The 16187-nt window shown below is 55.2% G+C and overlaps 1 protein-coding gene across 3 annotated transcripts; it reads right to left on the bottom strand.

Moving 5' to 3' along the window:
- CD34 (CD34 molecule) lies at positions 1 to 14389 on the bottom strand. Of its 3 annotated transcripts, none has more exons than XM_030291776.4 (8): positions 14138 to 14388; positions 7791 to 7934; positions 6734 to 7011; positions 6561 to 6653; positions 3992 to 4139; positions 3620 to 3666; positions 2780 to 2944; positions 1 to 1540 (listed from the first exon to the last, which is right to left on the bottom strand). In XM_030291776.4, exons 1-8 carry the CDS (start codon positions 14181 to 14183, stop codon positions 1343 to 1345), a joined length of 1119 nt encoding a protein of 372 aa, XP_030147636.4. In that variant the 5' UTR covers positions 14184 to 14388; the 3' UTR covers positions 1 to 1342. The 3 variants fall into 3 exon arrangements, with proteins under 3 accessions (XP_030147636.4, XP_030147637.4, XP_030147638.4); XM_030291777.4 differs by lacking the exon at positions 1 to 1540 and adding an exon at positions 2405 to 2580 and having other exon boundaries at positions 14138 to 14389; XM_030291778.4 differs by lacking the exon at positions 1 to 1540 and adding an exon at positions 2405 to 2577 and having other exon boundaries at positions 14138 to 14389.
- Between the last annotated feature and the right edge of the window lie 1798 nt (positions 14390 to 16187).

The following is a 16187-nucleotide window of genomic DNA, read 5'->3' as shown; positions in this document are numbered from 1 at the left end:
TTTTTAGTACTTAATTATTTTTCTTTTTCAACCAGGATTATTCACAGTGAGATTTGGGAGAAGCAATTCACACCAAAGCAAACAGCCTGGAATATTTTAATTGTGTTAAAGCGACTCTTGCACCCACAAAAAACAGCCCCAGGTGGTGATGGGTGCTGCTGTCGTTGCTTTGAGTGCTGTACCAGAAAAAAACCCCTTCCCCTCAGTGTTCAGCACCGAGAGAAGCTTGGGATGAATTCACTCGTGAGAGGGTGGATCAGCTTCAAGGGCCAATTTTGGGCTTATTTGGGGTGTGGAGGTCGCTGCTGGTGTTGTCGTGAACCACCAGCCCGCCTGGGCTGGCACCAGCAGCACGGGGTGGCACAATCAGGGCTTGGCTCCCTAAAAATGTGCTTGGGATGGGGAACAAACCTGGCCCGGGTCCCTGGCACCCAGCGAGCTGCCAGGAGCTCGAGGTGGCTCCAGCAGCGCTTCCCTGGGGAGCAGGAGGAGCAGGAGAGCTCAGAGTGCTCCTGCTCCTGGCTTTGGTACATCCCACACTGAACTTCCCATGGCCCACGGCTCCCTCTGGAGCCCTTTGGCACCTCTCCTGCCCAAATTCCTGCCCCAGGACACCCACAGAGCCCCACAGCCCTCCCCAGCCTTCTCCATCTCACTCAAGGGATAAATTGCTGGCTCTGCCTGTCACAGCCCCCAGCCCCTGGCAGGGGGAGGCTGGGGAAGGCTTTTTCCCCTCCAAAAAGACCTTCAGGACACGGTCCTGGTAGGATTCAAAGAGAAAGAAGTTGACATTTCAGCCTTCCATTCCACGTGGAAAGTTTTACACACAGCTTCAGCAAATTCTGCTGGAGTAGGAAACACTAGAGGAGCCCTAAAGACAGGAAGGGGTTAAATGCCTGATGGTCTCAGAAGAGGAAGAAATCCTGCACTTAAACATAAAGATGAGATTATAAACAACTCTGTTAACCAAAACTATCTGAAACCTGAGAGGCTTTTGTCACTGCAATCCCAATTTAACTACTTTAGTCAGCCTAACATATTGCTCCCAGAAATCTGGGCTGCTTGGAGCCAACCTCTGCCTGAAAGCTGGGGAGGGCCAAGGGCACGGGCATTTGTCCTGATGTTCTTCTGACAACAAAGGCAGAGAACAGCTGCAAAAGAAGTGTCCTGTGTGGTCAGCAGGAGGAGGAGGAGGAGGAGAAGCCGCTCTTTGGCAGCTCTGGCCCTCCACGTGCTTTAGGCTGATTTTGGAGTCCTTCACAGGGACAAGAATGACGATATTGGAGGTCAGCAATTCCCTGTCGGGGCGCAGAGGTCCCGCCGTGCCCGGGGCTCCGGGCGGTCACATCTCGGTGTCGGTGTCGCGCTGCCGGCCCGAGCGGCCGTTCTGGGAGCCCGTCCCGTTCTCCTGCGTGCCCCCGTTCGCGTTGGGCAGGTTGGGCAGGTTGGGCTTCTCCTGCAGCTCCGCTGGCTCCTGCGAGGGGCACATCAGCATGGTGTTGCCCTGGCTGCCGTTCTCCGTGTAGTAGGGGTCTTCAGCCTGGCAGGGACACGAGGGACAGAGTCAGCGAGGGGAAGGGGCTGGGCTGGGGGCAGAGGTGCCCACCGTGCCCAGGCAGGAGCGACAAACAGCCACAGGGCAGGGCACTGCTGACAAGAAGGGGAGCAGAGGGCCTGAACCCATGTGGAAGAAGAAACCACCCAGGAAGTGCAGCTTTTCCTGCAGCACCTGCAAGAGAAGCGTCAGGTTTTGTTGTTTCCTCCTAACCAGGTTTTGGAGACGACCTTGCCTTGGGACAGAAGCTCTGCCGGCCACTTCGGCCAAGGAAAAATCACCATCGGATGGAAATGATGGAAATTGTCTCTTTTTTCCTTCCCTTGCCCTTCCTGTGAAGTGCAGAGCTGGCTGCCAGGTGTGGCAGAAGTGCAGCTCAGCAGGGCTGGGTGCTGCTGTTGCTGGGAGGAGCAGGTGCCCCAGGAGAATTCCCCAGATGTTGTGCAGCCCTGGAACTGCCAATCCCAGGTGGAATTTCCTCAGCAGCCTCCAGCACTGGGCTTCACTCAGTGTCTCTGCCGTGGGTGGGCTGGACACGCCTGACCTGCAGCTGGGGCTGGCACTGCCAGGGCTCCCACGGCACACACTGCCACTGCTGCCAGCACCAGGGGCACGCAGGCAGTGTCCCTGCCTCTGCCACTGCATTTCCCAGCTGTGTGCTCTGGGGACATCCTTCCTGGCCAGGAAATGCCCCCCAGGACACCGCTGCCCACGCTGGGCACTGATGGGGAAATCGTGGCCCGGCCTCACTTTACACAGGGGCACATCCCCAAAAGCTGCTGGAGGGGAGGAGTCCTCAGGGTCAGCCTGCCTGGAAGGGGGAGAATGGAAATAGGAAATTTCTGCCTCTTTCTTTCTTGATATGTTTTATTACCATGGCTGTTGGGGAGAAATTGCCTTTATTACAGCATGGGCACAGACACGGGACTCACACAAGGAATGGGAATTAAAGGGCTCCACTTTTAATGAGAGACTCATGAGGTTTCAGGGGCTCTGGAGGGGTCTTGCTGGATGAGCTCTTACTGCTGAGCAAAAAGAAGTGTTAGTTAGACCCGGGGTGGTGCTGCTGCAGGAGCTGATTTTGGAAGAGGAGAGAGGTTCCCCCTCCCCTGTGCAATGCCCCTGCCCTGCCCGGGCTGCCCCACGACCTGGGGGCACAGCGGGGTGAGTACAGAGCCACAGGGCTCCTCTCTACCTGCGGCTCTGCCACCTGTAAGCACTGACCAGCCTCTGGCCCGCGGGGCTCCAGCTGCGCCGCCTCATCAGGAAATATCCAGCCAGCCCCAGGAACGCCAGCAGCAGCCCAGATGTCACCAGGGCGATCAGGGTCTTCGGAGAAGAGTCCCGGTGGCTCCTCGCACCCTCCTTTTGAAGGGATTCTATTCCAAACTGGAAAAAAAAAAGAAAACAAAATCCAAAACAAAACACCAAAGAGAGCTGGGAGTGGGACAAACAGGAAATGTTTGCATCTGCTGCACAGGCTTCAAACAATGCTGCTCGCCACCTCCTTGGGAAAGCGCACGTCAGCAGAGCTGGGCTTTGCTGCCCCAGCCCTGCCCCAGCCCTGGGAGCCCTCACTGGCTCCTTCCAGCCTGGAGGCTCCATGGCACAGGGAATTTTGTCCTCTGGAGCACAAGGTTCAGAGCACTGGCTGAGATCTGTCTGAGCACTGCAGCTCTGCTGTTTGTACCCCGAGACACAGCTGGGGCTGTGGCAGCCTCAGGGGAGTGCTGGGGGAGGAATTCGTGAAGAATTCCAGTGCCAATTGCATCCTGAAAGTTCTGCTTCTCTTGTTCTGCCTCTCTTGTGCTGCATCACAGAATCCCAGGCTGGTTTGGGTTGGAAGGGACCTTAAAATTCCTCCACCTCCTGCCCCAGTGTGCTCCCAGCCCTGTCCAGCCTGTCCCTGGACACTTCAGGGGTCTCTACACTCATCAGGCACCCCCAAACTGGCAGGTCCACATCTCAGCATGTCCCCCAGCCTCAGCTGACCATCTCAAGCTCTCATCCCTCCAGCCACCTGGCCAGGCAGTTTTTGCAGCCAAATTTGCTTGAGGGATTTACCTTTTCCCAGTGAGACTTCTGGAGCATGTTCAACAGTTTGTCAGGATCTGCAAGGTTTGAAGCAGGAGAGCACATCACACACGTTACACACATGAAATGTGTTCTTCACACACATTACACACATGAAATGTGTTCTTCACACACATTACACATTCCAGACACGAACCACACACTCTGCAGACCAGGCACACCAAAGAACCTGCCTGGGCTGAGGCTGCTCCTGGAGGCAGGTCCAGAGGTCCAGCAGGACCCCAGAAGAAAGAGCAGAATTGCAGAGAGGTTTTTGCTCCCAGGATCTGCCCCACAGCCCTTCCCCACAAGGAACCCCCGTCCCACTGCCCACACCGTTATCTGGGGATGCTCTGCACTGACCTTTCTCTCCTCTGAGGATGAGGAGCAAACAGTCCCTGTCCAGGCTGGATGGCGTGAGCTGGATCTCGCAGGGGGACTCCACGGTGTGGGTTCTATTTTCACATAGTGCTTGCCATAAATCCGATCCCTTCCTCTGCAAAAAGTGCTCCTGCCAAATTTTCAGAAAGAACAGCCATTAATCCAAGAAAACTGAGCAATTCTCTGCCTCGGCCATGCTGTTGTGCTTTCCCATCTGGATTTTGGTGGCTCCTCTGTGCCCTGCAAAGCTGAGCTGGGTGTCAAACCCTCTCCTCCCACTCCAGCACTGCCAGACCCCCAACACCTTGGAGGTGGAGGTGCTCATTTCTCATGTCTTAATGAAAATAGATTAAATGGAGGTGTTATTAGCAACTCCTGAAAATGGCATTTAAACAAAGCTAAATTTAGGCTCTGAATCGCATGGCAAGTCTCCCCGGTTTTTGGCCTGGAACAACTGAAGAGCCCTATTGTTTCAGAGTCCCAGGCAGGGGCTGGGAAAGGAGGGAAATAACAAAGAAGCATTGAGCCTTCCTGTTTAGGAAATGTCTTCAATGTTTTTGCTAGGTTGCTGATCAAAGGCTAGGTAAAAAACCACATTTCTCACATTTTAGAGCTGAACTGACTCTGGGCGGGGGGGAGAGGAAGAGGAGTGAGGAGCTGCAGCCTTTGTGGCCAGTTTCTGGATCAGACAGGATGGGCTTTCTCCTCAGGACTATTCTCAGCCACTGCCAGGCTCGCAGACAGAGCCCAGCTTTGCCAAAACCCTGCTCAGCCTCCCGACCCCTCCTGAGCCGTGGCTGTGCCCACCCCAGAGACAGAGAGCCCCTCTGGGCCCTGCACTGGGCTGGATCCCCCCCTGGGGCTGTGGAAGACAGAGCCCCCCTGTCCTGGCAAGGGCTCAGTGCCCTCCTCCCTCTGCCCAGAGCTGCCCCAGGACCATCCTTGTGTCCCTCCATCCTCTGAAAGTGCAAAAACGCAGAAACTCCTCCACGGGAGAACAACAAACAAAGGGATTTCAGCTGTTTCTATAGAGCTTGGCTCGGGGGGGAGGAAGGCCAAGATGGAACAAGAGACCCAAGTGTGTATTTTCCTTTCTGTGCTGTGGAAAGAACTCATCGCAGTGTCAGAGTTTCCCTTTGCAATTAGCGGCGCCGGTGCCAGCTGATTGCTCATTTGCCTCGGGAAAGGCCAGCGGGACAGAGGGACACTCAGGACTGCTCTTATCTGGTTCCTTTATCAGGTGCAGCCTGAGCCCCTGGTCCCACCCCAGGGTGCTGAGGGGAGGCTCTGCTGTGGGGTGGGAGCCTCCAGAAAGCCCCGCAGGGAGCTGGGGGTGTTCGGGGGGTTCCATGAGGAGGAAGGGCTGGGCAGTGTGAGCTGTGCTGCTGTGGGATGCTCTGAGGTGCTGTGGCATCCATTCACACACACAGACCGTGCCCAGCCGGGGCAGAGCCCACTGCATGGCAGCTGATGGGAACCACGGGCTCCTGCAGGGGTTTCCCTCTGGGTTGCTGCTCCCTGTGAACAGGAACCAGCCTAAATGAGTTTAATCACTCATCCACAGCTGCAAGCCAAGCCTCACTCATCCCAGGGGCAGCAGCACGGCACAATGACATTAAATTGCATGTTTTATATAGATCTCGCACCCAGGGCATTGCTGGCTCACAAGACCCAGCAGCATCCACCTTTGGGGCAGGCTGTGCCTCCAGGGGGAGAGGTTTCTTCCTCCCACCCCAGCAGACCCCCCTCTGCTGCTACAAACGCCCCATTCGTGGTGCACAAGGCCAAGGCCGGTCACAGAGAGCCTGGGATTCCCTCAGGACTTGTTGGGGACGCTGAGCAGCTCCTTGCAATGCCCTGTGCTCTTTCCTAGGCCACTTGGCAAGACAAAAAAAAGGCACTTTTGTTTCTAACAGGGGAGAGGAAGAAGAAGAACAAAGGCAGCTTCCTGTTGGACACGGTGGGAGATGCTTTGGAAGCTGAGCTGACCCGAGCTCAAAGGAAAAAGGAGGATTTGTGCAGCCAGGAGGTCTCATTTCCCCTGGAACTGCTGTGATCTCTTTGGGATCCATCCCTTAGGGATCCATCCCTTTGTGATCCACTCCTTTGGGATCCACTCCTTTGGGATCCACTCATTTGGGATCCACACCTTTGGGATCCATTGTGTTGGGATCCATCCCTTTGAGATCCATCTCTTTGGGTTCCATCCCTTTGAGAATCATCTCTTTGGGATCAATCCCTTCGGGATCCACTCCTTTGGGTTCCACCCCTTTGGGATCTATTCCTTTGGGATCCACCCGGCACTATCCCCTCCTGCAGCAGCCCCAGGGGGAACTGCTGGGAGCCCCCCACCCCGAGGAGCCCCTGGGGACACGCAGGGACACACAGGGACACTCGGGGACATGCAGGGATACTCAGGGACACGCAGAGACACTCAGGGACACTCAGGGACATGCGGGGACATGCAGGGACATGCAGGGACACTCAGGGACACGCAGGGACATGCAGGGACACTCAGGGACATGCAGGGACACTCCTCAGGGACACTCACGCAGGTGCTGGACTCGTTGAGCCGCAGGCAGATGGCCCCGCTGTCCCCCTCCTGTCCGGGGTGGCAGTGGCAGTCGATGGCAGGGATGGGTGGCTGGAAGGGAGAGCACAGGGGGGTGTCAGCGCCCTGCTGGGGCTGGGGGCAGCCCAGCCTCCCCTGGCACCCCTCCTCACCTGGGGGCTGGCGCTGGTGGCCCGCGGGGCCGTGCTGGTGGCTGGCACAGCGGGATGCTCCGGGGTGGCCGCAGAGCTGGGGGGACCGGGGGTGTCTGCCCCATCCTGGGGCTGTGTCGGGGGGCTCTGGCTCCCGGGGACCCCCGACCTCCCTTGTGGCCCCAGGGAGGAGCCCGGCAGCGATGTGGGGGCCGGGCTGGGCTGGGGGCTCGTCCTCAGCTGCCCCAGGAGCCCCGGCGATGTCGGGCTGGTGGCCACGGAGCCGGCTGTGCCTTCAGCTGTGCAGAGAGAAGGGCACAGGAGAAAAGCTGAACCCCGTAAGCTCAGTGAGGACATTGCTCTGTCAGAGCCAGCAGCAGGAGCCATTGGCTCTCTGAGGAACCCTCGTTAGCCCTGGTTCTGCTGCCTAATTACACTAATTACACAGTCAGGGGGACAGCGGGATAATTTCCAGGCCACCACGGCAAAGGTGCCACTGGCCACCCCACCCCTGGCATTGCCACCAGCTCTTCCTTGGCCCCGAGGAGGCTCTGATCCCAAAGAGTAGCAGGGAAAGGCTCCCTGCATCCTCCCATCCCTTCAGAGCCTGAGCTGGGCCTCCCATCATGGAATCCCACACTGGTTTGGGTTGAAGGGACCTAAAAAATCCCACCCAGTGCCACCCCTGCCATGGCAGGGACACTTCCCACTGTCCCAGGTGCTCCCAGCCCTGTCCAGCCTGGCCTTGGGCACTGCCAGGGATCCAGGGCCCTTCACCCTCCCAGGGAACAATTCCTAATTCCCAATATCAAATTTAAACCTCCCTCTTCCAGCTTAAATCCATTCCCCCTCATCCTCTTCTCCCAAAAGGACTCTCACACGTGTCTCTTCCAACATGTGTGGAGAGATGAACATTACTGAGCTCTTTGTTTTGACCAGGATGGGGCCGAGCTGCCTGGGTTGGGCGTCCCCAGGTGGGATTTTTTGGGATGGAATTAAAGCTTTTGACCATACTCAGTGCACTTAATAAATCTAATTATGGACAGAGAATGACAGAGGGAAGAGAGGGAGAGGTTACCAGAGGTTGGCATGGTGCTGCTGGTGTCCCCCGGGGCTGTGGTGGCAGTGGTGGCAGTGCTGGCTGTCCCTGTGCCGCTGTCCCTCGCTGCCACAGCCGTGTCTGCCGGGCTGGGGGTGGCCGTGGTGCTCCCAGAGGTGCAGCCTGAGGGAACAGGGAGATCTCAGGGGCTGCTGAACCCCCAGCCCAGCCCTGAGCCCCTGGGGGAAAGCAGGAAAGCTTGAGCTGCTCTCCCAAAATCGCGTTTTCTGGCCCCAAAATGGCAGGGGACACATCTGGGAGAGGCTCAGGGGTGAAACTTTTCATCTGGCAAGCAGCAGAGGCTGGTGCAGCCCTTGCCAGGGGCTCTCAGAGGAGGAGGACAGGCTCTGCCCTCACCCCACCCCATCCTCAGCTCACTGGTGGATGCACAAAGCTGGATTTCAGAGCAGTTTGGGTTTATAATCCTGGGAGGGAAGAATCAAGCCTTGGAAGAGATCACTTGTGTGCCTCAGGATAGATAAGTTGGATTTACAGTTGCAGGCACAATCTCAAAGTAAATAGAAACATTCCCACTGGCTTGGGATCAGCCCTGACTCATGAGCGAAAACATCTTTGGAGGTAAAGCAGAATGTTTGGAGAGTGGTTTGCTGTTCTAACTTAAAGTTTATATATTGCTTCCTGCTGCCTTGCAGAGATGACACTTCCAGCTTTTCCTTCTGAAATGAGCTGTGTGAGTCAATGAAAATGCATTTTTCCCCATTCCTTAACTCGTCTCTCCCTAAGATCTGTTCCCACTTTTAACAAACAGCTCCAGTCTCTACCCCAGGGCTCTTGGTGTTTAAGATTCTTATCCAGGCACAAGGAGAAAATCATACAGAATGTGTTGTTTCATTTGTAGCTCTGCCCAGGGGAACCCCAGCTCCAAGAAAAGTTACTTCATCCTCCCAAACCACCCTGAGAGATGGAGCAGCTCTGGCAGGTCCTGAGCAGGACCTGCTGCCAGGAAAACAGCACTGGGCACTGGGCATGGGCCTGGCAGGAGCTGCTCTTGGCTGGGTCAGCTCCACAGGGCTGCAGGGTTTGGGAAGAGCAAAGCCCGAGGTCACCAGGGCTGGTTTTGGCCGTGGGTGGCAGGGGCAGAGCTGCTCTGCTGGTCCTGCTGGGGGAGGCTGGGCTGGAGGGGAAATGTGGGGCTCAGACGGGTCCTGTGGGGCTGCCCACAGTGGTGCTGTCCATCCTATCCATCTTATCCATCCCATATCCCATCCCATCCCATCCCACCCCATCCCATCCCATATCCCATCCCATCCCATATCCCATCCCATATCCCATCCCATCCCATCCCATCCCATCCCATCCCATCCCATCCCGGGCTGCAGCTGATCTGGGGGGGCCCTGCTGAGGCTCAGTGCAGGTGTCTGGAGCTGGAATTTGGGTTCTGGCACAGCTTTTAGTTCAGGGGGAGAAGTTCCTTCTTCTCCAGGACAACTCAGTTCCAGCTGGTTAAGTCACCGAGTTTTCCTGCTGACTTTTAACAAATGAAAAGCAGGAGGCAGCACAGTGTGCCCAGAGTAAGGAGCAGCCCAGAGGCAGAGCCGGGCCTTAGGCAGGGCCAGGATTTAGGCAGAGCCAGGATTTAGGCAGGGCCAGGATTTAGGCAGAGCCAGGATTTAGGCAGGGCTAAGATTTAGGCAGGGCTAAGATTTAGGCAGGGCCAGGCTTTAGCAGAGCCAGGCCTTAGGCAGAGCTAGGCCACAGGCAGGGCCAGGATTTAGGCAGGGCCAAGATTTAGGCAGAGCCAGGATTTAGGCAGAGCCAGGATTTAGCAGAACCAGGATTTAGCAGAACCAGGATTTAGGCAGGGCCAGGATTTAGGCAGAGCCAGGCCTCAGGCAGGGCCAGGCCTCAGGCAGGGCCAGGCTTTAGCAGAGCCATGATTTAGGCAGAGCCAGGCCTTAGGCAAAGCCATGATTTAGTAGAGTCAGGCCTTAGGCAGATTTAGGCAGAGCTCAGTTCTGTGGCCAGGAGCAGGAAACTTCACATCCCAGAACAGTTCAGCACCTGGCCCTGAGCTCCCCTGGTGCCACAGCAGCCCAAGCACCTCTGAACTCCTCCAGATGTTTGCAAAGCACCCGAGGTGCTCCTGATCAAAGCCTTTTCATGCAGAATGCTGAATATTGGCCAGGAGGCCTGGCTGGTGTGATCTGCGAGAGGAGCTGTCACTTGGGGTTTCTTTTCCTTGCCTTTCTCGGAGCATGTGCAGGAGCTTTCCCACAAAACATGGATGAGGGTTTTTTCAAAATCTTTGGGCTTGTGAGATAAATAATGATCCAGATGTGGGCTGGATAATCCACGTGGTGCTCAGCTAAAGAGGGTTATTTATTGCACCATACATTTTTAATGGCTTTATTAAACTTTGTCAGTTTGTTAGGATTGAGGGTTTAGAGTTTAAGCCAAGCTATTTATTAACCTGGGAGAAATCTTCACCTGGCAATGCAAGCATGTGCAGGAGCAAAACCATGCAGAGATAGGAAAGAAAATTGTATTTCCCAGCACCCATTGTGTTCACTCACCTAGGTTTTAAAAAGTAAATGACTTCTTAAAGATATTTTAATAATGGGGCTTAGGAAGGATCTTAGATTGAATAAAGAAAAGGCAACAATATAAATGTTAAACTTGCTCCAAGACTCATCCCTGAGCACTATGCCAGGGCCACAAAAAAGCTCTGTGGTGGCAAAGGTTCAGGAAAGAGGAGGGGAGTTTCCACCACTGGATCCCAATCCTGCACCCACAGCAAACAGAACCCAGGGAGGGGAATCCCACTGGGAATCTGCGGGCAGGACCTGCACCTCCTGAGCTGCTCCTGCCTCAGATCTCCTGCCTCACCTCTGGCAAACCTCCAGCTCAGCCTTTGGCTGGCTGGGCACCTGGCACATGGGCCCAGGGCCGGGGGAGCCCCTCCAGCTCTGCCTCGCACAGCGATCACTGCCCGGAGCTGGCACAGGGCACTGCCGGTGCCAGGGCTGCCGAGGGGGGCCAGGGGCCGTGGGATGGAGAACAGGAGGGTAAAGGGGCCATGGGAGGTGGAGAGGAGGATAAAGGGACTGTGGGATGCGGGAGGGGAGCTCTGGGATGTAGGAAGGGAGCTCTGGAGCTCCGGGATGAAGGAGAGGAGCTCCAGAGCTCTGGGATGCAGGAGGGGAGCTCTGGGATGCAGGTGGGGAGCTCTGGAGCTCTGGGATGTAGGAGAGGAGCTCTGGAGCTCTGGGATGCAGGAGAGGAGCTCTGGGATGAAGGAGGGGAGCTCTGGGATGCAGGAAGGGAGCTCTGGGATGCAGCAGAGGCGTTCTGGAGCTCTGGGATGCAGGAGGGGAGCTCTGGAGCTCTGGGATGCAGGAGGGGAGCTCTGGGATGCAGGAGGGGAGCTCTGGGATGCAGGAGGGGAGCTCTGGGATGTAGCAGAGGAGTTCTGGAGCTCTGGGATGCAGGAAGAGAGCTCTGGGATGCAGGAGGGGAGCTCTGGGATGCAGGAGGGGAGCTCTGGGATGCAGCAGAGGAGTTCTGGAGCTCTGGGATGCAGGAGGGGAGCTCTGGAGCTCTGGGATGCAGGAGGAGAGCTCTGGGATGCAGGAAGAGAGCTCTGGGATGCAGGAGGGGAGCTCTGGGATGCAGGAGGGGAGCTCTGGAGCTCTGGGATGCAGGAGGGGAGCTCTGGGATGCAGGAGGGGAGCTCTGGGATGCAGGAAGGGAGCTCTGGTATGCAGCAGAGGAGTTCTGGAGCTCTGGGATGCAGGAGGGGAGCTCTGGAGCTCTGGGATGCAGGAAGGGAGCTCTGGGATGCAGCAGAGGAGTTCTGGAGCTCTGGGATGCAGGAGAGGAGCTCTGGGATGCAGGAGGGGAGCTCTGGGATGCAGGAGGGGAGCTCTGGGATGCAGCAGAGGCGTTCTGGAGCTCTGGGATGCAGGAGGGGAGCTCTGGAGCTCTGGGATGCAGGAGGGGAGCTCTGGGATGCAGCAGAGGCGTTCTGGAGCTCTGGGATGCAGGAGGGGAGCTCTGGGATGCAGCAGAGGCGTTCTGGAGCTCTGGGATGCAGGAGGGGAGCTCTGGGCTGGGGGATGCAGAGCCCTGGGGCCGGAGCCAGCCCCGGCTCCCCCAGCAGCCCCTCCAAGGACTCCAGCCGGCATTACTCACGCCTTCCCAGCTCCACAGCTCTCAGCCATGTGGCAGGAATTCAAGCGGGTGGAGCCCTCTTCCCTCTGGAAATATCTGATAAAAGTCCCTTCCCTCCCCCTTTTCCTTCGCCCAGACAGGATGTGGGTGTGGGGCCGGGGGTGGGGGGCTGGGGGAGCCCCCCAAGCTGCCCCACCAGAGCCCAGCTGCTGCTCCCTGGCCTTGCTTGGGACTGGGGCCTCTTGGGCAGCCCAGCACCTTCCCGGGGCTGAGATTTCTCCTGGCTGGAGCAGCAGCCTCTAAAGGATGTTAAACCCGAGCAGCTGGAAGTTTTAAAGTCTCTTTTTCCATTCCTGATATTCAGAACTTTCATAAGTGCTGCAAAAGGAGTGGAGGGAAGAAAGAATGTGTGAAAATGGCAAGAGAAGAGATTTTTCTAAAAATCAAGTTCGGCAGAGATGAATGAAAAACATATAAAAAACAGAGATGAAAGGTGAAGTGAAAGAAATTAAGTGTTTTTATTAGGTACAAATACAATCCATCCTGCCTTTTCCATGTTCACTCTGAGACAGGCACAGGACAGCTCTCCATGTGCTTTATCCATCCCCAGCTTGATCCAGCTTTATCCATCCCCAGCTTTCCAGCACAAGCTGCTCACAGCATCCTCCCAGGGGCTTGGGAGGGTCTGGGAACTGCAGCCCACTCTGCAGAGCAGGGCTGGCTGCAAACCCTTCCTTGAAACTCGGCAAGAGCCCCAAAGAACCAGGCAGAGACCACAAGGAGCATTTCCAGGGATTTGAGTTGGGTTTCCCAGGGGATTTTCTCCCGTGGGGTTGGACCAGGCTGCTCCTGCCTCTGCATCCCAGACCCCAAACTCCCTCTTCCCCACATCTGTAGGACTTCTGCCGTGTCCCAGTGTGGCACAAAGGGATTTTTCCTATAAAACACGTGCCTTTGGCTGGAGCTGTCCTGGGAGCAGGAGGAGCCCGCTGCTCCCACCCTCGGCAGCGCTGCCAGCAGCAACTTCAGCCCAAAGGCAGAGCTGGGACTTCCATGGGAGTTGCACAACTGTATGGATTCTCCTTGATGGATTCTCTGGGACTCCCCATGGAGCTGAGGAACAAGCAGAGCCCCGAGGATGATTGTTCCCAGCAGCTACACTGAGAAGAAACCAACCTTCCTCCTCCACCTTGCAGGCAGGGATGTCCTGCAGCAGTGATGGGCATGGGCTGTGCAAGCACATTTTGCATAAAGCATTAAAGCCCCGGCTGCCCAGTGGCTTTGTCCTTCCAAAATCCCAGCTTTTTATCACTTTTCCATCACTTTTGTTCTGCACAAAGAGCTCGAGGTTTGGAACTGGAGGTTTGAAGCTCGAGGTTTGCCTCACACCTTTGTCTCATACCCTCACACACTCCACACAGCCCTGAATGTCATTTTTCTCAAATAAAATTGGGATTTTTTTTCAGTTCCTTTAAAAATAACACAGACTGGAGGCTCAGCCAGCAGCTCAGGTGAGCAATTTACCTGGGCAGCCAGGGGAACATGAAAGGAGCTCTGTGAAACAGGAGAACAAAACCCAGTGAATTCCTGCAATAGATCTCTTCACTCACATTTGTGTGAGTAAGAAAAAATTACATTTGAGGAGACACCCGCAGGCTCCTGGCTCCTGTCCCAGCACACCAGGCAACACACAGAGTGCTGCTTCACGTTTTTAGTCCTTTTTTATTACCTCATGGCTGTTGAGTTTGGGACCAAAAATGATAATATTTCCCTAAAATATAACCCTTTAAAAAGCAGCACCTAGAGAAAATCTCAGTGCTGCTATTCATTGCTTCATATGATGAATATTTGAAGAGCTGCAATAGGAGATTTTAATATTTATGGCGACTCATTTGATTTTCAGCAAATGTTTAGTTCCAACCACAAAACAAAAGCGTGGCTGGTTCAGCCCAGCGCGGGCTGGGAGACAGCTGCACTGTCTCCTGCCTGCTGCACTCCCATCCCCTGGTGTTATCCAGGAGTTTGCAGGAGTTTCCATCCCCACTCCTGCCCCTCTCGGAGCATCAGGGAGGTTTTTGGGTGGCCCTGAATACCAAACTCCTGGAGGAGAAGCATCTTCCCCCCGGCTGCTGCTCCCAGGAGCTGCCCCACGGCTGGTGCCTGCTGTGGGCAGGGTTTGGGCCATCGGTACTCACCAGCCAGCTCCAGCAGGCAGGCGATGCAGAGGAACCTCCACTTCATGGCTGTGGGGATTGCCAAAAGCCTTCCCTGCCCCGGAGCACCGGCTCCTCACTCCCGCAGCAGCTCTGAGCTCATGCAGCTTGGTTGGAGTTCAAGCCTTTGAGATCACTCACTTGTGGGGTGGGTTTCTACTTCAGGGGTTGTGCTTGTGGCTCAGGACTGCGAGGTGGAGTTTCTCCGCTTTGATTTCCCAGTTTTATATAGTTCATGGCAACCTCACTATCACTTAGGTAATTTTCTCCTCCCCGCTTTCCTGCCAGCAGCTTCAAAACAAACAAAAGATCAGCCCTCTCCCCAGCGAAGGATCCCAAAGGCTCGCTGGGATTAACTCTTTCCTGAGAGCTGCTGCTTTCCTGTCCCAGGGAGGGCAGGGAGGCAGCCTGGTGCAGCTGGATGCAGGAACTGCAGCTGGATGCAGGAACTGCAGCCAAGCCTGCAGCTGAGCCCTGCTCAGAGCGAAGCAAACACAGCCAAGGAGAGCAGGGATGTGGGGAAACCCAGGTCCAGCCCAGCGAGCCCCCGGCGTGGTCCTGGCACTGTGGAAAACAGGGCAATGCTGGAAATGGGCTTCAGAATCAGAAATTTTCTCAGTGAATTAAGCAAGGAACTGAAGGATGTGAAATCAGTGCTGACCTGAGGAGAAGTAACTCCATTAGCTCCGCTAAATTAACTCCAGCCAAACAGGGAGCACCAGCGAGATGGGTTAGAGGAGGTCTGGGGCAGAGGAAAACCCACAGGCGAAAGCTTTGGCGTTAAACCCGGAGCAGGAGCGGGATGGGAGGGCAGTAACTGCCCTGAGCTCCTCAGGAAAGCTTTGTGGGAGCCCTGGGAGCAGCACGGAGCTCTGGCTGCACTTTTATTGCCAGGCTCAGCCTCACCGAGTGGGAAACTTGGCTCTGGTCCTCAGTGCCTGCAGACACACGTGGGAGCAGCTCGGGAAGGGCGGGAGGAGGGATGGATGCTCTGTGTCCTCACCTGGGGCTGTCCATCCCTGCAATGTTCCAGGCCAGCCTGGGTGGGGTTTGGAGCAGCCTGGGATAGGGGAAGGTGTCCATGGCAGGGGGTGGAATGAGAGAATCCTCAATATCCCTTCCAACCCAAACGAGTTTGGGAGTCAAATAGTCTTTGGGTATAAAAAAAAATAGGAGATGAACACTTGGGAAACTCAACTCCAGTTCAGTATTAATTCCATCTTTTCTTTTATAGCTGGGTGATGAGGTGACCAAAGGAGTCATTGGGAACAGGAAATTGAAAAATGAGGTGGACAGGAAAGAAAGCTGTGGAAAGAAGGATGAGGAAGCTCTTACTCAATGTGTTATCTTTTCCTGGATGCTTCTGTAACACTTCTACAGTCACAGAACCACAGAAACTGCTCTGGGTTTTAAGGGACCTAAAAACTCCTTGCAAGCCCCTGCCCTGGGCAGGAATGGCCATCATTTGGCTTCAGCCAGAAAAGGATTAAAAAACACACAAAAAAAAGAACAGGATGGTGTTACCTACAAAGAAACCCTCAAACAGTATTTCAACATTTATTGTAGGACAAAATTCCAGTAGCTTTTGCTTTTAGCATAGTACAGGAGTTGGATGAGATGATGTTTAAATGTCCCTTCCAATTCAAAGCCTTCTCTGATTCTGTGTCAGGAAAATGTTTCTTGGAAGGAAACATCTGTAGCTCAGCAAAGGCCTCCAACATCTATATAAAGATTTCTGTTATGTTCAGTAATCTATTAGTGGCTGACAGAGACACACAGCTCTATGAAAGGCCAAAATATCCAGGTAAAATATGGTTTAAATCCTGCGTGTGGGCACAGCCCTGCTGACTCCAGCACCTCCCACCAAGAATTTTCCCTTTTTTCCCCTTTTTCCTCCCTCAAACACGACACACGCATTGGGAAGCGCCTGACTCAGTGTGTAACCAGGTTTTACATTGCATAGCAGCCCAGAAAATGAATTCAGAGATGAAATGTGAAAGGCAGAGCGAGACAAGATTCTTATTTAAATAAC

This window comes from Taeniopygia guttata, chromosome 26, assembly GCF_048771995.1.
Source record: "Taeniopygia guttata chromosome 26, bTaeGut7.mat, whole genome shotgun sequence".
Classification (NCBI taxonomy): Eukaryota; Metazoa; Chordata; class Aves; order Passeriformes; family Estrildidae; genus Taeniopygia; species Taeniopygia guttata.
The sequence above is the reverse complement of the archived record's forward strand: the minus strand, read 5'-3'. Positions and strand labels throughout refer to the sequence as shown.

Bases quoted from the DNA above. Each gene is read 5' to 3' on its own strand.
- CD34 (XM_030291776.4), bottom strand. From the start codon at position 14,183: ATGAAGTGGAGGTTCCTCTGCATCGCCTGCCTGCTGGAGCTGGCTG. The intron at 7,012-7,790 runs GTAACCTCTCCC...CTCTCTGCACAG, and splicing joins CAGCACCATGCCAACCTCTG to CTGAAGGCACAGCCGGCTCC. The intron at 4,140-6,560 runs GTGAGTGTCCCT...AAAATTTGGCAG, and splicing joins TCAACGAGTCCAGCACCTGC to GAGCACTTTTTGCAGAGGAA.